This window comes from Lutra lutra, chromosome 10, assembly GCF_902655055.1.
Source record: "Lutra lutra chromosome 10, mLutLut1.2, whole genome shotgun sequence".
Taxonomy (NCBI): Eukaryota; Metazoa; Chordata; class Mammalia; order Carnivora; family Mustelidae; genus Lutra; species Lutra lutra.
The window spans coordinates 99,711,633-99,738,533 of NC_062287.1; the positions used below are offsets into that span (position 1 = coordinate 99,711,633).

At 35.4% G+C, this 26,901-nt stretch overlaps 2 protein-coding genes across 2 annotated transcripts; both read right to left on the bottom strand.

Moving 5' to 3' along the window:
• Positions 1-10,330: 10,330 nt before the first annotated feature.
• LOC125078569 (olfactory receptor 4C11-like) lies at positions 10,331-11,263 on the bottom strand. Its single transcript, XM_047691458.1, has one exon. It carries the CDS (start codon positions 11,261-11,263, stop codon positions 10,331-10,333), a length of 933 nt encoding a protein of 310 aa, XP_047547414.1.
• A 13,192-nt stretch (positions 11,264-24,455) lies between these two features.
• Positions 24,456-25,388, bottom strand: LOC125079822 (olfactory receptor 4S2). The gene has a single exon (XM_047693554.1). It carries the CDS (start codon positions 25,386-25,388, stop codon positions 24,456-24,458), a length of 933 nt encoding a protein of 310 aa, XP_047549510.1.
• Positions 25,389-26,901: the final 1,513 nt, after the last annotated feature.

Here is a 26,901-nt window from a genome sequence, read left to right on the forward strand (position 1 = left end):
GTTATTTCTTTAAATATTTCTTAAAATCTTCTATCTTTTTGATAGTTTGGTTTCCCTAGGTAGATTCTCATTGAGTATTTTCATGAAAGTGATTTCTAAGGACAAGTGTTGAGAGAAGCTGACTACAGTACAGGAAGAAGGTTATGGTCCCAGTTGGGGCTTGGCTTTATCCTGCAACCATGAGAACTCTGGCATATATATTGCAATATAGTACTGGTTCCAACTGAAGGTATGGGACCAGCCTGTCATTCATTGGTCCCTGCTGGGTCCTAGGATTGTGGGCATAGCCTATAATTTTGTCCTGGGGCAACTGTACAGAAGGTGGGGCATGGAGCTCTGACCTCTTAGTAGCACAGATACAGAGCAGCTAGGAAGTGGGGCTGGACAGAACAGGGTCTACCACATTCTGTATTCTCACTGGCACCACCAGACTTCAGGGTTCTTTCTTTTCACACCCAAGTCATTTCAGTAACATTCTGCTGTCACTCTTGTTCCCCTCATTCCATTTCCCACACTGATAACCTATACAGTTATCATCTCAAGTTGAAATCAGACTGCATCACTCACTGGATCAAAAGGTCTTCTAATGTGTGCCTCAGGGTATTAGCAGTAATCTTTAACAGGATTATGAGACTCTTCATCATCTTCTCTGTTCCTGTCTCTCCAAGTTCATATTCTGCTATTTACCTTTTATGAGCTTGTTGCTGAGCACATTGCCTGACACACAGTGAAAGTACAATAAATAATTGCTTGAATAGATGAATCAACAACTGTAGCCACACCGAATTCATGAGGTTTCCTGCATACTGCTTTTCACCCCCTGGCATTCGTTATGTATTCTCTCTTATACGAATATTCTTACACCAAATGATGTGAACATATTCACACTGCTGACTTGATTCCATCCGCTGACTTGATTCCTTCTTTCAGGTTCTCTTTTGTATGTCTTTTCAATTGGAACCTTTCCTGAACCCTCCAGCCTTTGTTGTGTGTCCCTCAAACATACTTACAGGACCCTGTGATGCTGCTATCTTAGCATATATAACATGGTGTTGTCATTTTCCGCTCCCCTCTAGGTGTCTCTCAGTGGGTTTGAAGCTCTGTGAAGACAAGACTTAGGTTCCTCACTATTTATCGCTGAAGTCCCAGGAACCATCAGTGTGTCTGATACATTCTTTGGGTTCAAGAAATTTCTGTTGATTAATGAGTATAGGTGGAAGGAATAAGTGGAATATCTTAATCCTGAAGTTTTTTGTGTGTAGATGTAGCCATGTATTTAAAAATACCTTTCATAATGAAATGTTATCAAAAATTAACTAATTAAAAGAGAAAAATAACATGAACAACTCCCAATCATATGATGAAATGTTGCTGATAGCAGGAAGATTATCAAGGTAAGCTATTTGTTCTTTCACTGAGAATCTCAGTTTCAATTACTTTCTCATTACGTTTTTTAAGCAGGAGTTAAAACAAATTGTGGTTTCTTGAAGAGATCTAGCTTGAAGTCTCAAAGTCTGAATCAGATAAAATAAAAATATGAAAAAATTCCTTCAACTGAGTATTTTTTTGCTCTACATTTTTTTAACTTTATTCACCTTCCTTTATACTTTTTTTAAATTCATTATTTATCATGCACCAGATATTGTTGTAAGTCTCCTTTGGAGAACTGTCTGTTCATGTCCTCTGCCCATTTCTTGATGCAATTATTTGGTTTGAGGGTGTTGAGATTGAGAAGTTATTTGTTGGTGTTGGATACCAGCCGTTTATTTATGTCATTTGCAAATGTCTTCTCCCATTCCATGGGTTGCCTCTTAGTTTTGTTGACTGTGTCATTTGATGTGCACATGGTTTTTATCTTGATGAATTCCCAAAAGCTCATTTTTCTTTTGTTTCCCTTGCCTTTGGAGAAGTGTCTTGAAAAATTTGCTGTGGCCAATTTTAAAAAGTTTACTGACTATGTTTTCTTCTAGGATTTTGATGGATTCCTGTCTCACAATAAGCTGGAACAAGCAATCCTAAAAGTTGTATGGAACCAGAAAAGACCCCAAATCACCAAGGGAATGTTGAAAAAGAACAACGAAGGGGGAGCATCATGTTGCCTGACTTCAAGCTATATTACAAAGCTATGGTTACCAAGACAGCATGCTATTGGCACAAAAACAGATGCATAGATCAATGGAATGGAATAAAGACTCCAGAAATTGACCCTCAACTCTATGGTCAACTAAGCTTTGACAAATCAGGGAAAAATATCCAATGGGGGGAAAAAAAAAGACAGTCTCTTCAATTAATGGTGCTGGGAAAATTGGACAGCTACATACAGAAGAATGAAACTGACCCATTCTCTTACATCATACACAAGATAACCTCAAAAAGGATAAAGTTCTCTTTTAAATTCCAGTTAGTTAATATACAAGGTAAAACCCATTCCCCATGCACCTACGCACCTACCTTATGGTAACCACCACTTTGTTCTCTAGATTTTAGAGCCTGTTTCATAAAGAAGATATGGCATATATACAGTGTAATGTTATGCCTCCATCAGAAAGGATGAATAGCCAACTTTGTTTTTAAGTTTTCATTTATTTATTTGATAGAAAGAGACACAGTGAGAGAGGGAACACAAGCAGGGGGAGTGAGGAAGGGGGAAGAAGGCTTCCTGTTGAGCAGGGAGCCTGATGCAGAGCTCGATGTCAGAACCTTGGGATCATGACCTGAGTTGAAGGCAGACGCTTAACAACTGAGCAACCCAGGCGCCCAATATGCAACTTTTGTATCAACATGAACAGGACTGGAGGTGATTATGCTGAGTGAAATACATTAAGCAGAGAAAGTCAATTATCATATGGTTTCACTTACTTGTGGAGATTAAGGAATAACATAGAGGACCTTAGGAAAAGGAAAAGAAAAGTGAATTGGAGGAAACTGGAGGGGAGACAAACCATGAGAGACTGTGAACTCTGAGAAACACACTGAGGGTTTTGGAAGGCTGGGGGGAGGGGGATGGGTGAGCCTGGTGGTGGGTATGAAGGAGGACACACACTGCATGGAGCACTGGGTGTGCATAAGCAGTGAATCTTGAATAGTGAAAAAAGTAAAATAAAATTTTAAAAAATGATAAAAAAGAGTCTTTTCTGGGTTTGCCTATCTATCTATCTATCTATCTATCCATATCTATCTATCTATCTATCTATTCTCACATTTTCTTTAACCATTCATCATTTGATGGATATTCAGGCTGTGTCCATAATTGGCCTTTGTAGATAATCCAATTATAAATATCAGGGTGCAGGTATCCCTTTGAATTAGTATTCTTGTTTTTTTCTGTATTCTTTCTGCAAATACCTGTTAGTACTGCAATTTCTGGAATGTTGGGTCGCATCTAAAGTATAGAAAAAACCTCAAAAACTCAACAATCAAAAACAGGTAATCAATTCAAAAAGGTCAGAAGACTTGAATAAACATATCTCAAAGGAAGACATTGGGATGGTTAACAGACACATGAAAAGATGCTCAACATTACTGAACATCAAGGAAATACAAATCAAAACTACTAGAAGATATCACGTCACGCTTGCCAGAATGGCTAAAATCAACCATACAACAAATAAGACATGTTGGCAAAGGTGTGGAGAAAGGCAACACTCTCGCACTGTCAGTGGGAAAGCTAAGTGATGTAACCACTCTAGAAAACATACCGAGCTTCCTTAAAAAGTTAAAAATAGAACTACCCTAAAATCCAGCATTTGTATATCTTTTTTTAAATTTCTTTTCAAGTCTTGTGTACAACATAAAAATAGTAGTTCTGTGTTTCTTATTAGTAAGCTGTAAGTGTGGTTATATGTTCTAGATACAGGTCTTTTTCTTATATATATGGTTTACACAAAATATTAAATATAAATTAAATATAAAAATATAAATTAAATGTATTTTAAATACATTTTTATATGTGAAATAGAATATGTAAGTTTTATATAAAATAAAATGCTTATACATCTGTTGAAGGACATGTTGGCTCTTTCCACAGTTTAATGATAGTGACCATTACTGCTTTGAACATTGGGTTACATATGGCCCTTCTTTTCACTACATCTGTAGTGAAATTGCAGGGTCATAGGTGTGATGCATAAACAATGAATCTTGGAACACTGAAAAAAAATAAAGTAAAATTGAAATGTTAAAAAATGCTTATACATAAGTCTGTGTCTCTATACACATATAGTATTTTTCCTAGTCCGTGTATTGCCTTTTCATTTTTAAAAAGATGACATCCAAAGAGCAAAAGAGCTAATTCCAGGATGTCTTTTCAACCTGTTAAAAATTTTAAATGTTTTCTTTATTTGCTAAATTTAAAAACCAATCAATTGTTGCATTTAGGACCAAACATGAATCCAAAACATTTCTATAAACAGAAGCAATTGTTTTATGATTGATATCTTGTTCATGAGATTAATGTTGTAAAGTATATATAAAGATGATAAATTTTTAACATAGTGTATTAAATGTCTATTTGGGGTTCTTTCTCTATTGAATTTTATTTCTTCTACTCTTGAAAATCAAATGGAACTTTCTTTTGAAAGTTCCATTTGATTGGAAGAGTGCTGATTCAATAGTGCCATTGATGTTCACTGCTTTTCTTTTTAATTAAATTTTTGTTGATTTCTGCAGAAATCATTGGGAAATTGACTTCTAGTTTATACCTGGGAGAAATTGTAATGCAGGCTTCCATGCGTCTACTTTTTGATTGTAAGCCATTGATACTGATCTTGACCACTAACATCCTTTGTTATTCCTCTACTATTCCTATTTTTCCCTTTCTCCCCCTTTTTTCCTTTTTTTTTCTTTACCCTTTCTATTTTCATCAAATCTTCTTTTTTCATAAAATGTCCAAAATGTCAGACTCTTACCCATTTCTATTCCTAGAAGAACTTATAAGCTGCATACCCCTGGCTAGTTTCACCACTTACTCAGCTGATTTCTTGATCTCACTGGACCTTTTAAGAGAGACAATATGTTCCTTTTCCAAATAGCCATAAAAGGGGGAAATTAGCTATTGACTTACCTTTCCCAAGGGCTAAAGTTCAACTCCAGAGTGGGCCATTTGCACTGCCATCTCCCCCATGTCACTGGACATTTCCAGAAGTTATAGGGAAAAAAAAAAAAAAAAAACAGAATCAGAATTTGCAGCAGGAGCATTTAAAGCATAAAGCAAGCTTGATGGGAAAGCTGCTGGGCATATTAGGTTCTAATCATGTCACACAGTATCTACTACTTCAGCAGCAACAGGGAATATCTGTGGGTAGGATTTCAGAAGTACCCCCATAATGTGAGCCAAAGTCCTGCCAAGTCAGGCCCATGAGTACCCTAAAGATGGAGAATAGTTCCATATCTCTGTTCATCTATGGTCTCATAGTATCATGATGAAATGCAGGGCAATGCTAAGGCATCTATGCCTACCAGCAGGAGAAGGGAGGAATGTGGTGCCACATTATTACCTGGGTTTCATGCTTGATCTGTCTCACATTCAGCTATTAGCTCTAGTTGCTTGACTGGTCAGGTGACATTCACCTTCACGCCATGGGTATTTGCCTCTTTCCTGCTTTGCCTTGTCAGTGAGATATAGTCCACATATTATACCATTCATGTATTTAAAGTATAGAGTTTAATGGTTTTTAGTATAGAAGGCTGGGAAACAATGGACACTATCTAATTTTACAACACCTTTACAACTCTAAAGAGAAACTCCATACCCATTATAGTCACTAATCATTCCTCTACATCACCATCTAAGGGGTCCTAGACAAATACTAATCTTCTTTCTTTTGTTTTAAAGAGAGAGAAAGAGAGCTCCCCTTTGGAGCACTGGGGGACTGGTAGAGGAAGAAGGTGACTCTCTTAAGCTGACTCCACAATGAATACAAAGCACAACTGGACTTGATTCCATGACCATGAGATCTTGACCTGAGCAGAAATCAAGAGTTGGTGGCTGAACAGACTGAGCCACCAAAGGGTCGCCTAATCTCCTTTGCTTCATTATAGATTAGCTTTTCTAGACATTTCATATAAAAGGAATTATACGGTATGTTTTCTTCTTTAACCTGTTTCTTTCATTTAGGGTAATGTTCTTAGCATAAGTTTTATTCACGTTGTAGAAGAATAACACTCCAGTTTATGAATACATAATTTACACATGCATCAGTTGAATGGCATGTAGATTGTTCCCCCATTTTAGTAACTATGAATATTGATGCAATGAACAATCGTGTACAACTTTTTGTGTGCATGTGTATTTCATTTCCCTTAGGTAAATGCCTAACATTAATTAAAATTGCTAGGTCATTGTTATTAAATGTTTAATCTTTTGAGGAGCTAAAACACATTGTTTTCCAAAGCGATTGCACCATTTCCCATTACTATCAGCAATTTATGAGGACTCCAATTCCACCACCATGTCATTAAAACTTGTTACTCTTTTTTTTTTCTTTTTTTTTTCATAGATACCCTAATGGGTGGAAAGCAGTATCTCTTTATGGCTGAGGTTCACATTTCCTATTACCTAAAGGACTTAAACATCTTTTCATGTTCTTTTGGCCATTTGAATATTTTTGTGGAGATATGTTTATTCAGATATTTGGTCAATTTCTAATTGGGGTTGTTGCCTTTTTATTATTAAGTAATATTAATAAAATCTTTGTAAAATCGGCAAACAAGTTCCTTATTTTAAACATGATTTGCAAGCATTTTCTCTCAGTTTGTGGATTGGTTTACACTTTGTTGATGACATAATTTCATTACAGAAGTTTTTCACTTTTGTGAAATCTAAGGCCACCATTTAGAGTAACTATGATATACTAATTTTCAATAAAATATTTGTAATCTTCCACTCATGGGAGTGAAATTCTTAATGACAATGACTATTCTAGCCCCCCCCAGAAATAACCACTAAATCTGATTTTTTTTTTTTTTTTTTTTTGGTGGGGAGATGCTTAGATATATTAGTAAGGGTTTTTTTTTTGTTGTTGTTGGTTTTGTTTTGTTTAGCAATACAATTCTTTTTCTGAGATAAATTTTGTACATAATGAATTACTGTCCTTTTAAGGATATGGTTTGATGAGTTTTTATTAATGTATATACTCACATAGCCATTAAGAATTCAAGACCTAGAATACTTTCATCAACCCAGAAAGCTCTGTCACGTTCCTTTTCAGTTAATTCCCTCAGTTGCAACTATTGTCCTGATTTGTATCACTCCATTTTAGTATTATCTATTCTATAACTTTCTGCACATTGAGTCATAGCATTTACTCATAGTGCATGGTTTCTTTGTTCTGGGATCTATCATACTGATGTGTGTATCAGTCCTTTACTTTTCTTGCTGAAGATTATTCTGTCTGTTCCGTCAACTTCTGCCTTTCAAGTACATTGCATTGGCATGTGATATAAATATTACATATTTGGGAGTCAGTTCATAATATTAAATGTTTTTTCCCCTTTGTAAGTTATTTTCTTTCTTTTCTATATCCTTCTGAGTAGATGATTTTTGTCTAATATTCAATTTTCTCTTCTTCTTAACATCTTTTTAAATAATGGACTCTTTGTTAGAGCCGTTTCAGGCTCACAGGAAAATGGAGCAGAAACTATGGCAATTTCCTTCATCTCCTCTAATTATACAATGAGCAGAGGGACCGAGCGGACATTTCTCAAAGACTTATGAATGGTGAACAGGTGCCTCAAAGGGTGCTCAACAGCAGTCATCATCAGGGAAATGCAAATCAAAATCGTAATGAATTATCAAATCAACTTTGTTGGACTGTTATTGAGAAGATAAGAGATACGAAATATTGGTGAGGATGTGGAATCAAGGGATCCCATGTACACTACTGATGGGCATATAAATTGGTGCAGTCATTATAGAGAATTTATTAGTTCTTCAAAAAATAGAAAGTAGAACTGCCATCTATCAATCCTAATGTTGGGTATATATCCAAAGAATCTGAAATCATGATTGTGAAGGGTTATCTACATTCCTGAGTTCAATGCATCATTACTCACAGAAGCCAAGGTATAGATACAACTTCATCCCTAACTGAGAATCAAGAAAAAAAATGTGAGATCTTTATTATTCAGACATTAAAAAGAGGAAAATTCTGTCATTGACAGTAACAAATCAGAGCTGGATGGAGCTGGAGGTCTTGATGTTAAGTGAAATAAAAAAGATACAGAAAGAGAAATACTGCATGATCTCACTTATATGTGGAAAGGGTATAGTTCAATTCTTACACACACACACACTCATAACTATATAGAGAAGATAGATGTGCTAATTACTTAGATTGTGGTACATCAAAAATCAATTTGTTATATATATATATATATATATATATATATATATATATATATATAATTTGTCCATGAACATGCCAACTTTGCACACTAGTGCAGTCATTAACTTCATAATAACCCAGAAATCAAAAAGTAGTGAGAACATTGAAAACATCATATTTCAATGAATTTATTTTAAAATAACTTTTGGCAGGAGGAAACTCGGCATTAAAAAGGTTTTTCCAGGTAAATAATGGGCAACAACATTAAAAATAAAATGGAATCTTGTAACAGTTACTAAGGATGTGGTCAACTTGAATACATGAAAGTAATGAATTTTATTTTTTATTTATTTTTCAAGGTTTTTTTTTTTTAGATTACAGTTAGTTAATGTACAGTGTAGTATGATTTCCAGGTGTACAATTTAGAGATTCAACACTTACATACCATACCAAGTGCTCATCACAACATGTCCACTCCTTAATCCCCATCACCTATTTAACCCCTCTTTCTAGACACCTCCCCTCTGGTAACCATCTGTTTGTTTTCTATAGTTAAGAAACCATTTCTTGATTTGCCCACTTCTCTCTGTTTTTCCCTAAACTCATTGTTTTCTTAATTTCCACATGAAGGAAATCATGTGGTATTTCTCTTTCATTGACTGACTTGATTAGCTCAGCCTAATAGTCTCTAGCTCAAACCTTGTCATTGCAAATGGCACGATCTCATTCTTCTTAATGGCTGAGTAATATATACCCCATGTCTTTTCCATTCATCATTCAATGGAAACTTGGGCTGTGTCCATAGTTTTGCTATTGCAGATAACGCTGGTATAAACATTAGGGGCATATACACCTTTGAATTAACACTCTTGTACTCTCTGAAATCAATAAGTTAAAAATTCATTAGAATACCCCTGGAATGTACATATTCAAGGCATGGTTGCTAATCTGCTCTGTTAACTATGAACACCAGAATTCTATTGGCAATTCTAATTTGTTAATCCACACTACCACTTTACTAGGAAAGGACAAACAGAGAAACAAAGTGGCTTCCTGCTGCAAAAGTAGGTTCACTCTAACTCCAGGTTTACTCTAACTAGAGACATTTAAGTAAGTATTTCTGAATGCCTCTGGTAATTTCCTTTATTCCATTTATAAAACATAGCAGTAAATGAAATAATATGCTTCCCACCCTTCCAAACTGGGTTCTACTTTTCTGTAGGTCAATTTCAGAAAATATGTTTTATCTATGGTGTATTTTAAATTATTATTTATTTATGACAATATACATTATTTTGCTTCTTTTCCTTTTAGAGTTGCAGAATTCTCTTGTAGCTCCTATATACAAATCATACAACTTAGCTGAATATCTCCAGGCCATGTAATGCTACATTTAAAAAATCCCATACCTAATGCTTCAATTATCCTGATAGTCAAAGGAAAAAATAAGGAGAATAGTAATACTAATTTATTATAAATAATAAATTTTATACACACACACACACACACACACACACACACACACATACCTTTTGATGTTGGGTTCACCATTATGGAAATTTTTAAAATGAACTAATGATATAATAAAAATAATTATTGACACACAAAGTTAGTTCCTTTGCTCTGATGTGTTCAAGAGAAAGCAGGATACCTTGTTTGAAATTTTCTATAGAAAGAATTACAAATCTTAGAGAATATGCTCTTTTTATATTTATGAATAATCACTGTTTGAACAGTTGTGATTGTATAAATATTTTTCTTCTTATCAAACCAGAGTGTAGACTGAAATGTGAGGAGCATTTCATAATCAACAATGTCAGAATTGAATTCTCAGGAGAGGTAAGAACCTGGCTGGCATTATGAGGGAAGCTACAAGTTTGAGGGCAGAAGTACAGAAAAAAGTAAGGAAATCAGGTGCATTGTAATAGAATATGTTGGACAAGTGAGGATATACACTATTATATTTGACATCTGTACACATTAAAGAATCAACCAAAACCCTCAATTCATCTCCTGCTTTCTGAGGTTGTTGTAATATGACATAGCCTTCTCATGGCATTTTTAACTTCTGCATTCCTCAGTGTGTAGATGAATGGGTTGAGAAAAGGGGTCCCAATAGTATAAAATACGGACACCATCTTATCTATGGGGAAAGTGGTTGGGGGGCGTGCATATATGAATATACATGGACCAAAGAATAAGACTACTACGATGATGTGAGAAATGCAGGTGGAGAGAGCTTTTCTCCTCCCTTCTGCACTGTGATTTCTCAGTGAATGCAAGATGACAATGTATGAAATCATCAGAAACACAAAACTGCCTGTGCAAATGCTCCCACTGTTAGACACCCATTCTAGGTTGATCATATAGGTGTCCATGCATGCAAGTTTCAGCAAGGGCTGCAAATCACAGCAGTAATGATTAATCAAATTGGGTCCACAGAAAGGCAATTTCAAGGCCAGCATTATCTCAGTAGTGGAATGGATAAAAGCTACTATCCATGCAAGAATGATCAGGATTGTGCAAACTTGCTGTCTCATGATGTTTGGGTAATGTAAGGGCTTACAAATGGCCACATAGCGATCAATAGCCATGAAGATGAGAACAAGGACCTCCACAGGGCCAAAGAAATGTATTGCAAAGACTTGAGTCATGCACTCATTGTAAGATATGGTTCTTTGTGAAAAGAGTGAATCCACAATTAGTCTGGGGGCTGTGGAAGTTGAGAAGCAGGAATCAGCAAGGGACAAATAAAATAGGAAAAAGTACATGGGGCTCCCAAGTGTGCGGCTGGACTTGATGGTCACAATAATGAGCAAATTCCCTACCACAGTTCCCACATAAAATATGAAGAAGATTACAAATACCATCTTCTTTTTCATTGGATCTTGGGTCAATCCTAGCAGTATGAACTCAGTAACAGTGTTATTTTGCTCCATTATTTCAGGCCAAATGGAGAAAATGCAGGTTAGAAATAATTAATCTGCAAAGAAGGAAATATGAGGAAATGAATACTCCATTTGGAGGTCAAATTCATATGCTTGTTCATGGAAGGGCCACTTACCAGTGGGTAATCCCTTATCTTCCGTGTTGCTTTCCCTTGAATAAAGCAGGGATCATAATATTTATTCACAATATTTTCACATGTTTGCTTATGGAAACAATGAAATATATTAATAATGAGAAAGTACCCTATTCTTCAGGCATAATAAACATTAACTTAATGAATTTATTATGAGAGGATATCTTTCTGAGCTGAATATCTTTCCTTATTTTACATCATGGACCCATTAAGGTAGAATGTTGTAAAAAGGAAAACTCATGCATGATATACATAATGTGCTTTCATACTTTTTTGAAATTGATAGATATTTATAAAGTATTTTTTAGTAAATATTCTGAACATTCAATAAATGATGTGGAACCTTTTTTTTTTTTCCCTTAATGAAACCTATGAAAGAGAGAGTGAGATGGGGTGAGGGAAAGAAAGAAAAAGGACGAGAGAAACAAACAATACTTTAGCAGTGAATGTTCAGTCAATTCGTTTAGTCCATCATTAAGTTTATTTTGATCTGTCCCCTTGACTAAATTTATTTTCTTTTATTTTGACTCTCAATAATTTATATTTGCTTACAGATATGAATTCAGCTTCTGTCATAACATTTTGTACTTTTTAAGTTACCCTATGCTGTCCAAAGTGGAATTCTTCACCTCATCCAGTATTTTAATGGTTCTTTCTGTATATTTTCTTTGGACACAAGGAGAGACTGAGATGAAAATAAAGGATAAATAGGCATACTTATTTGGCATAAATCAGAATACTCTTTCAAATTTCTTGTTATTTAAGCACCAGGGATTTAGACAAGAGCTAAAGAAACTCCAGGTCATAGCTAAAACTTTTTCATATGATTCTTGGAGTATATGTTCTTGTAAGTCCCATGCCCTGACTTCAGCAAAAGGTAGAAACAGGAAGAGAAACAATAATAATTTATGTATACAAAACTGGAAAAATCCTTTTCTGTCTTCATCACATATATTTCCATATAATAGCACAATTAAATGTATAAGTGCCAAGGCATTTAAGTATATTTACAACATGTATTGCAGACAAATATAAATGGATCTCAGAGATTGAAAACACAATCCGTATGGTGCCTGGGTAGCTCAACCAGTTAAATATTTGACTCTTGATTTCCACTCAGGTCATGATCTCAGGGTTTTGGAATCCAGCCCCATGCTAGGTTCTGTGCTGGGGATGGAGCTGTTTAAGATTCTATATCTCCTTCTCCCTCTGCCCCTTCCCTTGCTTTTGTTCTCTCTCTCTTTCTTTCTCTAAATAAATCAACAAAATAATAATAATAAAAAAAAAACATGGAAATGAAAATGGGGAAAAGAACTGATCTCAAAGGGACTCTTCTTATTAAAAATAATGTGAAAATATTATCAATTTCTTTCATAGAAAAATACATTCCATTCAAATCCAATTATTTATCTTTTCATTTAGATTAACAAAATGACAGTTTTGATAAATGTCTCTTAACAAACAGTTCTGAAAATGATGTTGGACACAATTGATTCCACACATTCTTGGGAGGAGTTTAAGGGAATACAATCTCTCTGGGGTTAATTTTTAGCACTGATGATATTTCAATGTCAATAGACACAGGTCTGGTGTATGCATTTGCTGCAAATAATCTCACTCATAGGCAGGAAGATCATCACAGCAATCCTTTCCATGTTGACCAAAAGTAAGAAACAACTTCAATACCCACCAGAAGGAAGCTAAATGATTCAGGGATGGTATTTTATGCAATCATCAAACAAAGGGAAGTGTATATAAATACAATGGTTTCTAAAATATGTTGTAAAGGGCAGAGTTCGGGACTGTCTGTTGAAGATGGTAATATTTTCTTTAACAGCAGAATAATATCACACACACACACACACACACACACACACACACACACACACAGAGTCATATCAATTAATTGTATTTACAAGAGTATCGAGATAGCCTATGTGTGGCCTCAGGGTGGGGAAATTGTTTTCTTGGAATCAAAGTTAGGAGGATGACTTACCTTTTAAAATATTCCCATTGGTAGTTGAAAATCTGTCATAGTGATGCTGCAACAAAATAAAGCCTTTTAAAGACCTTCTTTTAGTAGATGGGTAATCACATTGGCATATTACTGGATGGTAACAACTGTGTTCTGACATAGACTGCAGAAACAGCAAAGTTCCCAGGGCCAGAGTAAGATTTAAATGTCTGTGTTTAGGGTGAGTCACTGTAGAGGCAGTTCTGGACTCAAGGCTCTTTCCCACATCATATCCCAACCACACTGCCATTCACTACAAGTTCCCCTACACCCTCAGGAGTTTGCCAGATATGCTGGTTGTCCAACTCTTCAGCAAACAGTAGTGAAACTTGTTTGTGTGATTGTTTTAACAATTAAATATTATAATTAGATGTCTACCTATCAATTCATCCATACCTCTACCTATCAATCTACTATCTACCTATCGATCAATCGATCTATCATCTACTAGCTATCATCCATCTATCTTACAAAGATATAGACTGTAAGATTTGTATAGTTCAAATAAGAAGATACTAGAGTGGCATACATTATGAAGAAGCAACATGAAGAATGTAATATTCACTGCTCACTGCTGAATGCAAACATCTAGAAAAAATGTACACATTTAATAGTAAGTATTCATAAAGTAAATGAAAGAATTAAGAGAATCTCCTCCTGATACAATCCAGTAGTGTTCAGTCCTTCAATATTATGTTACCACTGAAAAGGGAAGCCTACTACATCCCAAGTAAAATCATTATCTCCAGGGAACATACTGGAACACTGGACTAGATACAATTTTTATTTGTCTCTCTCTCCACCAGGAGCTACTGTGTATTTCTTTTATTCTGTCTTCTCAGTTTAGATTGGTAAGCACTTGTAGAAAATTCCCTAAACTTTCTATCCTTCCACAAATGCCTTTTATGTGTTAGGTGCTCATTGTGGCATTTATCAGATGAATTTTCTCTGAGTATTAGATACAACTAAGTTAATCCCCAACATAAATCTCACCAGTTTTTTTAAGAGCTTATGTAAAGGGTAGGATTCAGTCATTCTCTTTTCTCCTCAATGTAATTCAGTCTCTCTTTAATCCAATGAGAATAAAAAATTTCCTTCTAAAATTCTGTCTCATGGCGCTCCTGGGTGGCTCAGTGGGTTAAAGCCTCTGCCTTCAGCTCTGGTCATGATCTCAGGTTCCTGGGATGGAGCCCCACATCAGGTTCTCTGCTCAGCAGGGAGCCTGCTTCTTCCTCTCTCTCTCTTCCTGCCTCTCTGCCTACTTGGGATCTCTGTCAAATTAATAAAAAAAGTTAATAAATAAATAAATACATACATACATACATACATACATACATAAAATAAAATTCTGTCTGATCTCTTTTGATGTCACTGAGACTCAGGTTCTCACCTGCATGCCACAAGGCAAAGTTGCTCCAGGATTCATCCCACACTTTCTGATATCCACTCTCACTTGTAATTTGGACAGGGAAATGCTTCTTTTTGCCTTTCCTACAGCAGTATTTAAACATGAATGATGCAAAATACAAAAGTCTTGTGAGGTCATTCCCTAAAGTGTTCCTTCCCTTTTAATTAAGATGCATGAGCCAGATGTGATAAGAACTTAATCTTCACTATGTATTAATGGATTTGGAGGAAAAGTTGACCTCTTCTTGTAATTAATGTGTTTATATGGGTCATAAAGGATGAGTTTTGACAGAATAATAAAACAGTGATCATCTAGAGATCTAGTGGCAGGACTAAGTTCCTGATATTTTTATCCAAGAAAATTAATTAGGATTTCTTAATCAAATGGCTGATTCTAGGTCTCAGGTGGGGAATGTACAAGACGAACTTGTAAGAAAGTGGTAACAGACACACACACATACACACGCGTGCGTGCGCACACACGCACACATACACACACACACACAGAGGTACCTCACACTGTGGTGAGAATCTGCCAAAGGGACATAAGAGGCAATGGGAAGAGCCCACAGTGCCAAAATTGAGAAAAAAAAATTGAGCAACAAAGTAAATGGCACAAAATGATATATAATTCATAATTTAAGAAATCTGCAAATAGCTATTTGAACATTTAAATTAAAAAAAAACAATAAATAGGGGATAATAGGGAAGAAAATCTCAAAAACCCTTTGAGAGCAGAATTCCTAATTATTTTGTAGGTATTCTGCTCTCAAAGGGTTATTAGATAACACTCAATCTCTTATTTGTGGGCTGCACACAAATGAATTCCTTCCAAAATTCCACATTGTGCAATGAAGCAAGGGGAGTAATTACAGAAGAGAAATGTGGCAAATTCCACCTCAACCAGGTGATCAAGATTAACATCAATGGTGATGAGTCACAACAAAATTATGTACCCACTGGCATGATGTGATGCAAATGGGACTTTGTCTCTGTGACCTTCCCCAATAATCCATAACCCCAGTCCAATCTTGAGTGAAATATCAGACAAACCCCAAATGATGGTTTTTATATAAAATATCTGACTAGTTCTCCTCAAAACATTCAAGGTTATCAAAAACAAGGAAAGTTGAGCAGAATTATTATGATGGGCACTGAATAAGCTATAGAATTGTGGAATCACTGCATTACACAAGTGAAACTAATATAATGCTCTATGGTCAACATTACTGAAATAAATAAATAGAAGGATATTCAGAGAAACTGTCAGTGTCTAGAGATATTGAAGAAGACATGAAAACTGAATGTAATGTGGTATGCTGGATGAGATTCTGGAGAAGAAAAATGGCATTAGTTAAAAACAAAGTAATATGAATAAAGTATGGATATTAATTAAAAATAATGTGTTCACATCAGATGAATTAGTTGCAACAAATAAACCATACTATGTAAGATAGTGACAGGGGAAACCGAGTGCAAAGCATATGGGAACTCTATGTCATTTCCACAATTTCTGTATATATCTAATGCTGTTACAACACATAAAATTTATTAAAAATACATTTATTTCATTTAATATGTGATCAACGTATATCTGTTGTAGCATGGGTCAGAAATTCCTTCCTTTTCCATGCTGAATAATATTCCATTGTATGCATTCCAGATTTTGTTTATTCATACACTGATGGACACATGGCTTGCTTACACATTTGGGTTATCATGACTAATGCTGATATGGACATGAGGGAACACATATCTCTTCCAGTCCCCACTTCCAGTACTTTTGCTATATTCCCAGAAGTGGAAATGCTGGATTACTTAGTCATCATATTGTTAGCATTCTGAAGAATATCATACTTTCACAGTGGCTACAACATTTTTATATTCTTATGAACAGTGTACATGAGTGTTGTTTAGTGATGTTGAGTATTTTTTTCATGCGATCATTGCCCATTTGTATATATTTTTTGAGAAATATTTATTCAAGTCTTTTGTTGATACTGAGTTTTAGGAATTCCATGAATTGCTTTTCATTCTGTTGATTGTGGCCTTTGATGCATAGAAGTTTTTAATATTGAGATAGTTCAATTTATTTACTTATTTCTTCTGTAACCTGTGTTTTTATGGTGTCATATTCAAGAAATTATTTCGTAAGGTAATATTCTGAGGTTTTTTAAATTTATATTTTATTTTTATTGTGTTCAATTAGCCAACATATAATGCATCATTAGTGTTTTCTTCTGAACATTTTATTGTTTAAGTTCTTATACTTAGGTCTTTGATCCATTTGGAGTTTATTTTGTATGTGGTATAAGTAAGAGGTCTGCCTTCATTCTTTTGTACATGAATATCTAGTTTGGCTAAACTATTTGCTAAAAACACTATTCTTTCCTATTGGATGGTGTTGTCACCCTTGCAGAAATTCAGCTGACCATATAAGGGATGGTACATTTCCAGGCTCTCCAGTTCATTCCATTTGTCTGTGTCCCTGTCTTAATGCCATTACCACAGTTTTGATTACTGTAGTTTTATAATGTTTTAAAATCAGGACATGTGGGACATATGAATGTTTCTTTTTTAAAATTTTTTAAATTTATTTTTTCAGTGTTCCAAGATTCATCATTTATACACCACACCCAGTGCTCCATGCAATACGTGCCTCCTTAATATCCACCAGCAGGCTCACCCATTACCCCCCTTCCCCTCCAAAACCCTCAGTTTGTTTCTCTGAGTTCACAGTCTCTCATGGTTCATCTCCCCCTCCTATTTCCTCCAATTCACTTTTCCTTTCTTTCTCCCAATGTCCTCCGTGTATGCTGAGTGAAATAAGTCAAGCAAAGAAAGTCAGTTATCATAGGTTTTCACTTGTGGAGCATAAGGAATAACATGGAGGACATTAGGAGAAGAAAATGTTTCTTTTTAAGATTTTGTTTTCTAAAGATCCCTTGAAATTCCATGTGAAACTTTCAGCTGATTTTTCTATATGTGCAAAATTGTCTTTGGAGTTTTGATAGGGTTTGCATAAAATGCGTGTTGTTTCAGTTATTATTGACATCTAAACAATATTGAATATCTTGATCAGTGAAGATCTAAAATCTTTCTGTGCACACACACAGACACACCTACAACATATTGAAAAGAATATGCTTTTGTGTATATGGAAGATGGCAATTGGAAAAACTGCACAATGTCCCATTTTGAGTCTAAGCACCAGAAACTGCAATAAACCAGAAAGAGTCAATGTCCCAGTTCAGGTCCATAAGCAGGAGGCTAGTGTAAAATCAGAGAAGAGTTAATGTGTCAGAGTGCAAGCCATCAGACAGGAAGAGTTAAGGGTTCAGTCTGAAGGCTCTCAGGCAGGAGAATTCCCTCTTGCTCAGGGGAACTTAGCCTTTTGTAATTTTCAGACCTTCATTTCATTAGACGAGGACCCTACATCAGTGAGAATGATCTACTTTATTCATTCTAACAATTCAAAAGTTAATATCATCCAGAAAAATCACATAGTCATAACCCAAACAATAATCAAAGCTATATCTGAGCACCCTGTAGTCTAGGCAAGTTAGCACATAAAATTGACATTAGAAGTCCATTGATTATTCACATAGCACCTATACATGTCTGGATGAATCATACTTAATCTCCAGTAAACACTACATATGGTTATAATACCAATAACATCATCCAACAATCCTGTATACAAACAAAAATGCACTAAAATCTCCACAAGAAGAAAATTTAAAATTTTGGGGTGGTTTTTACTTTCACCTTAATATTTAGTTAGTTAAAAAGATTGATATCCAGGATCTATAAAGAACTCCTCAAACTCAACACACACAAAACAGATAATCATATCAAAAAATGGGCAGGAGATATGAACAGACACTTCTCCAATGAAGACATACAAATGGCTAACAGACACGTGAAAAAATGTTCATCATCACTAGCCATCAGGGAGATTCAAATGAAAACCACATTGAGATATCACCTTACACAAGTTAAAATGGCCAAAATTAGCAAGACAGGAAACATGTGTTGGAGGAGATGTGGAGAAAGGGGAACCCTCTTACACTGTTGGTGGGAATGCAAGTTGGTGCAGCCTCTTTGGAGAACAGTGTGGAGATTCCTTACAAAATAAAAAATAGAGCTTCCCTAGGACCCTGCAATTGCACTACTGGGTATTTACCCCAAAGATACAGATGGAGTGAGAAGAAGGGCCATCTGTACCCCAATGTTTATAGCAGCAATGGCCACAGTCGCCAAACTGTGGAAAGAACCAAGATGCCCTTCAACGGACGAATGGATAAGGAAGTTGTGGTCCATATACACAATGGAGTATGATGCCTCCATCAGAAAGCATGAATACCCAACTTTTGTAGCAACATGGACGGTACTGGAAGAGATTATGCTGAGTGAAATAAGTCAAGCAGAGAGAGTCAATTATCATATGGTTTCACTTATTTGTGGAGCATAACAAATAGCATGGAGGACATGGGGAGTTAGGAGAAGGGAGTTGAGGGAAATTGGAAGGGGAGGTGAACAATGAGAGACTATGGAATCTGAAAAACAATCTGAAGGGTTTGAAGAGGTGGGGGGGTGGGAGATTGGGGGAACCAGGTGGTGGGTATTAGAGAGGGCATGGATTGCATGGAGCACTGGGTGTGGTACAAAAACAATGAACACTGTTATGCTGAAAATAAATTTAAAAAAAATGATTAAAAAAAAATAAAGGGACGCCTGGGTGGCTCAGTTGGTTAAGTGGCTGCATTCGGTTCAGGTCATGGTCCCAGCGTCCTGGGATCGAGTCCCACATCTGGCTCCTTGTTCAGCGGGGAGCCTGCTTCTTCCTCTGCCTCTGTCTGCCTGTGCTTGCTCTCTCTTTCTCTCTCTCTCTCTGACAAATAAATAAATAAAATATTAAAAAAAAATAAAGTGAGGATACATACTCATAAAAAAAAGTATGATGGAAAATAAAAATACTAAAATGTTATGGCAAAAATTCAATATCTCTTCAGTTTCATGGGAAGGTAATAAGAAAGAGAAGAAAACAAAGATATTTTATATATATATACATATATACATACATAATACATATATATGTGTATATATATGTGTACATATATATATTCAGGCACACAAATTATTCATAATATAAGGAGTAAATACAATAATTACAGTCTTCATTTTTGTAACAATCACAGGATTAATTTATAATTACTTTCTTCTGTTACCTGTTCTGTATTCAGTATGCTTTCAGCAAGCAACAAAGCTGGTTGTTGTTCTTTAGCTGGTGGAGTGACACAAACCTTCATTACTGAAGTGCCTGGGTTGTGGTCATTTTGTCCGTGAGCCCACTGGGTAATGACAGGAGTGTCTGGCAAATAGCCTGACTGGTATACACAAATTGGGTCATTCTTTCTGCTCGACTCTTAAAATCCTCCTCTGCTGGTCATTGGTGAGCATTCACAATGGACATAAATATGTTTGTGTGGTTTTTGTGTGCTTTTACTCATTCAGAAAGGTATGGAAACATATTTCTGCCTCAAATTTTCTTGTTACCAGTTTTCCAATAATGTTTCTTTGTTTGTTTGCTTGTTTGTCTGTTTTTCAAGTACTTGATGATTCAGCCAACCTTTGGCCAAAACCCATGCATCAGTATAATTTCTCCATCCAGCCATTTTTCATTCAAAGAAAGTGAACACCAGGTGCATTGTTTCAAGTTCTATCCATTGAGAGAAACTCCCTTCACCATGGCCTTCAGGGATTTTCCCATAATGGGGATGTAGTGCTGTATGTATTCACATTTTAGCTGTACCCACATATCACTGCCGAATGTTCTGTATATCAGGCCCAAATCCTTCCTTCTGTCACTTGATCATAGTGGATTCTCCACAAGGCTTTGGGCGCAGGCTGGGAGAGAGAAGGCCTGGTAGCAAAAGTGGGGACTGTGAGCATTTGGGCACTTCTTTATGTAACATTTTCTTCAGTTCCTACTTGGGACAGATCACCTAAAACGTATCCCCTCCTTATGTGGGGGGAGTGTTGTGTATCAAGACCTCCAGTGGATGCCTGAGACTATGGATATTACTGAACACTGTACCTATACATGCATGCCAGTGATAAAGATTAATTTATAAATTAGACATCCTAATAGATAACAACAATATATATTTTTTAAATTCAACAATATATTTTAACAAAAGTATCTGAATATGGTCTCCCTCTTTCAAAATACCTCAGTGTACTGTACTCCCCCTTCTTCCTCTGATGATATGTGATGATATGAGATGATCTGATGAGATGAAATGTGGTGAATGACACAGGCATTGTGTTGCTGCATTAGACTACCACTGACCTTCTGACATAATGTTAGAAGGAGGATCATCTGCTTCTGAAAATTTTCTTTTCAATTCTTTTGCATAATTTAAAAATAGTAGTTCTAGGTTTCCTATTTTTAAGCTGTATGTGTTCTTTATATATTCTAGATATAGGTCTTTTTTCATATGTGGCTAACATCAAAATAAATATAAAGTATATGTTTATATATAAGTTTATATAAAAATATGTACATAAATTGTATATAATATAAATGTTTATACATAAATGTGTGTCTATCTATATCTTTTTTCCCTAGTCTGTGTATTGCCTTTTCTTTTTTTTTTTTTTAAAGATTTTATTTATTTATTTGACAGACAAAGATCACAAGTAGGCAGAGAGGCAGACAGAGGGAGAGGAGGAAGCAGGCTCCCTGCTGAGCAGAGAGCTTGATGCAGGCTCAATCCCAGAACCCTGGGATCATGACCTGAGCTGAAGGCAGAGGCTTTAACCCACTGAGCCACCCAGGTGCCCCTGCCTTTTCATTTTTAAAAGAGACAACATCCAATGAAGGAAAGAGCTATAATATTTAGAATTTTTTTTCAATTTTCAGTTTTTCTTATAGTTCATGCTTATTTTGTTATATTTAATAAATATTGATCTACCCTAACTTTAAAAATACTTTTTTCTACTATTTTTATAGGTTTATCTTTTAACATCTAGGTCTCTGACTTATTATGAGTTAATTTTTGTGTATGATATAAAGTAGTAATTGAGGTTTTTTTCCTTCTCAGATGGATATCCAATTAACCTAGCCCACTTAGTTGAAAAAAAGTCTATTCTTTACCCCATTGAATTACCTTGACATTTTGTTAAACAATTACACATTTAGGTCTATTTATGGACATTCTATTGTCCAATGATCTATATGTTTAACCTTAACAGCTATACCACACAGTATGGTTTATGGAAGCTTAATATAAATCTTTTATTTAGCTAGAATAAGTTCTCTAACTGTTATCTGCCACCACCCCATAGGTTTTACCTGTAAATGATAACATACAGTATTTGTCTTTCTCTTTCTGGCTTATTTTACATAGCATAATGCTTTCCAGATTTACCATGTTATTGCAAATGGCAGGATTTCCTTCTCTTTAATGGTGGTATAATATTTATCTTCTTTATTCATTCAACTATTAAAGATCATTTATTTTTCCTCATATCTTGGCTACATGTTCTACTGACTGAGCCAGCCAGATGGCCCCAAGATACTCATTTAGTCTTTCAAATATATCCAGAAGTAGAGTAGATTTGCTATATATATACCAATACTAATTATAGATATATCTATGTGGATATCTATATATATATATATATTTCTCAGTGTATAGAACAGGGGACAGATATAGATATAGATATATCTATAAGTAGAATTGGTATATATAGCTATATATAGATAGATCTATCTATATATATTCTATATGTATATATATATATATATATAAAAGATTATATATATATATAATCTTTTACATTCTTAAGGATGTCAGAACTTCAATGGAACTAATATCCCTTGGTAGTCAAGACATTAGTGCAAATACATGAATGAAAGATTGTTGTGGAGGAAAGTTACAAATGGATAATAGTCATTTATTCCACTGTTTTCTAAATTTAGTTCAAATTTATCTTCCTTTGCATCAGTTAGTAGAACAGGCAGGGGCATATCTTCAAATGTAGGACTCCTGGAATTTCGTTAACTCATAGGCCTCTTGTGCTCTAAGGACATCAAGTATACTCTAGTCTTTCTGTTTCCAAATCTAAGTGCTCAAATGTGCCACTAACTGTATAACAAGTATGATATGAGCTTGTTAAAAATATAGATTTTTGAATACCCCTTAATCATGGCCAAAGAGATTAGAAATTCAGAACACAGATACTATTATCTGTTCAAAAATCTCTCCCAATGACTCCCATGATCAAACTAGTTGGAGAAGTACTAATCTAGTCATCATTAAAAACTGAGCAAATGGAAATCCATTGAGATTCCAAACTGGGACAATAAACATGTTCCATGGTGTGGTTCCAGAGACAGTGTTTCTTAATTATAACTTCCAATCCAGAAATGGTGCTGCTTTTGGACTTTCTTATTTTTACCTCTGTGAATGCATCACTATCAGGGATTATTTTTTTAGAGCACTATGTACAGTTCTTAATGTAAGTTACACACACCCAAAGACACACAAACTTCAACATAAATATTTACTCAAGTAAAGGCAGTCAAATAATCAGATTTGTGCAAAAGGAAATGAAACAGTGGAAATGATAATCAGTGACATGTTAATTTGTTATATAGAAAAATAAAGCTAAGAGTGCATGAAGTGAGAGATGTGTGATGAATGGCTCAATGTATTCAGTTAAGTTACTTGGTTCAAACTTTAGAGGAAATAGATTCCCAGCTGTGCATTTCACCATTTATTTGCCCTGTGGATTCAAGTGGTCTACTGATCACAGTTTTCTTTGTTTTCATTCAGTTTCTTTGTTTTTTTGTTGTTGTTGTTGTTGTTGTTGTTTTGTTTTGGGCACTTTATGTTAATTGGGGACCACTAACTACAGAGAAGGCAAGATTAGTCAGTTAGCAGAAGCATATGAATGAGATGTTAGTGTCACAATGGAGATGTTAGAGGTTTCCCCAACTTCCTTACTGTTTGGGTAAAGAAAATGAGTCCCAGAGATTGGAAAGCTTTCTCCCAAGAGTAGAGGAAGAGGGCAGATCTTTTGTGTTTTAAACCTATTCTCTCTTTCACATACTGTACAAACTCCCCTCCCTTTGCAGCCTCCATAGGCTTAGTTTCCACTCTGTTTTGGAGGACTTAGATCACGGTACTATACTTCAGATTTCTGTTAGTTTTTCCTGTATCCTTTCGTGCATGCAACATATGCATATTTGAGTACTCAATATGTTTCTATCAGAGTTCTAAATCTAGAAAATAGCCTTAAATACTTCATAGGAGACTCTCAATCAAAGGAAAATGACAGAAAGTCCAAAATGGGGAAGAGAAAATAAAAGTAGTCAGTATCATTGTCCCGAGCTTCTGTTTAATAAGATTTCTCTGGCCTAGATAATTCAGAACATTTATCTACCTATGAAATATTAGAATAAATATAATAATGATGATAAATAATACCTCAGGTATGTAGAAAGTGTTATTCTGTCTTTTGTTCTTTCAAAAACTCTATGAGGTTTTCACTACTCTCTTTGTTGAACAGAAGAGAAAATTTAAGTTCATCCAGGTTAAATTGTTACCTTCAACTATTAACCATTAGCTTTTGAGAAAACTCTCCTGCTCCACAGTCTTTTCATTGCATCCTTCACTTCTGCATTTCTCAGTGTATAGATCAGGGGATTTAACATGGGAGTGATAATGGTGTAAAATACAGCCACCATCTTATCCTCTGAAAAGGTAGTATCAGGACGCATATACATGAACGTACAGGGGCCAAAAAAGATAATGACCACAGCAATGTGGGAGCCGCAAGTGGAGAGTGCTTTGCGCCTGCCTTCTGCGGAATGCTTTCTCAGGGATACCAGGATGATGGTATAGGAAATTATCAAGATTACAAAGCTCCCCAGAGTAATGGTACCACTGTTGGCTGTCACCACAACACCGACAACATATGTATCCGTGCAGGCAAGTTTCAACACAGGATGGACATCACAAAAGTAGTGATCAATCTCATTGGGTCCACAAAAGGGTAACTGGACTACCAGAGCCACTTGAATAATGGAGTGAAAGAACCCACCTATCCAGGTCCCCAGTAACATTTTATTACATCTACCCCTGTCCATGATGGTCGTATAGTGTAGGGGTTTACAGATAGCCACGTAACGGTCATAGGCCATAACAGTAAGGATGAAGATCTCCGTACAACCAAAGAAATGTACCCCAAACAGTTGCAGCATGCACCCCACATAGGAGATGGTTTTGCTCTTGGCTAATAGGTCAACAATCATCTTGGGAGCTGTGACCGAAGAGTAACAAATATCCACAAAAGACAAGTAGTTGAGGAAGAAATACATGGGAACCTTAAGAAGGTTTCCCATGCAAACAGTCAGCATGATGAGGATATTTCCCAGAAGAATGATCATGTAGAAGAAAGAAAACACCACAAAACAAACTTCTTCAACTTCTAGGTTCTGAGAAAGACCCCAGAAAATGAATTCAGTTACATTGTTTATTTTTTCCATGGAATTAGTCTAGTACAGCAAGTTCCCAAGAGACAATGAAATTATCTGAAAGAAAAATATAACAGGGAACATATACTTATGACTCAAAATAAGCAGAGAATCATGGTAGTTGGAAATGTAAAAATGGATATTTACTGCTTCTTGGCATGTATACTTAGAGAAATTAAGGGGTATATATTTTGATCATCTTACCTTCATGTTTAGTCATTCATTTATGTTGGATGAGGAAGCAATTTAACATTAGAGCAAATTCTCTAAGCCACACATCTAATGAAGAATTTCCCAACCTTTAAATATTTTTCACTTGTTTCTCAAAATTTAGTAGTTCTTTTCTTTTAACTAATTGGTTAATCTATTTTTTGCTATGTTCAATTAGCTAATATATATTACATCATTAGTGTTAGGTTGTACAAGGATTTGTTAATTGCATTTAACATTCAGTGCTCATCACAATACATGCCGTCCTTAATATTCATCACTCAGTTTTCCCATCCCCCCACCCCCTCTCTCCTTCTGTAACCTTCAGTTTGTTTCCTGGACTCCAGATCTCTCATAGTTTTTTTCCTTCTCTGATTTCTTCCATTCAGTTTTCCCTTCCTTCCCCTCTGATTCTCTGTGCAATTCCTTATATTCCACATGTGAGTGATACCATATGATAATTTACTTTCTATACTTAACTTATTTCACTTAACATAATAACCTTCAGTTCCATCCATGCTGACGAAAATTTAGTGTTTTTAATTTTGTATAAGGCAGTCGACTTAATTTTGAAACAATTCAGTGTTGGGGAATATTATATTTTTTATATATCTGGAAAAGCTTATCTTATTTTTGTCACGGATGTGAAAACATGCCCCCATATTTTCCCTTCTGAATACTGCCATGAATGTTCAAGTAGTTGAGTGTGGATGATCTCTGCAGGTTCTCTTAGAATAATCTGATCTTTGAGTAAATGAATTTGTGTTTCCCTATTTGATATCAAGGCCTTTTACTCAAGAGGTGATGGGTATAGTTCGAAAGAGGACAAAAATGGTACATGTCTCTTTTAGAGACAATGGTGCTGAAATTTTATAAAAAAATCATTCAGCTTCACGAGTCTTCTTTTATCCCATTTGTGAAATGAGAAAATTTCAGTTTCATTACCATCTATTATATGAGCAGCTATTTCTATTATGAAATTAAATCCATTATGTCAGCCTGGAATAGCCATGAAACCCTTATGAAGAGGCAGAGACAAAATAAGATAAAGCAATGAAGGGAACTGCAGAGACACATCAAGAACTGTTGGATTTGAAAGGAGCAGAAGTGAAATCTTGGGTGATTTCTCGTCTTCAAACTCAGTTTTTGAGAATTCCTCAGGAATTACTTTTAAACATCTGCCTGTTAACTAAAAAATGAAAAATTCAAATGGGGGGGGTTGGATAGGAAGGCCTCTGTCCTTAATTTCACTAATTCATTCATCATCCTTTTTTTTTTTTTTTTAAACAAGCTATAGTTCACTTTCTCTTTCTTG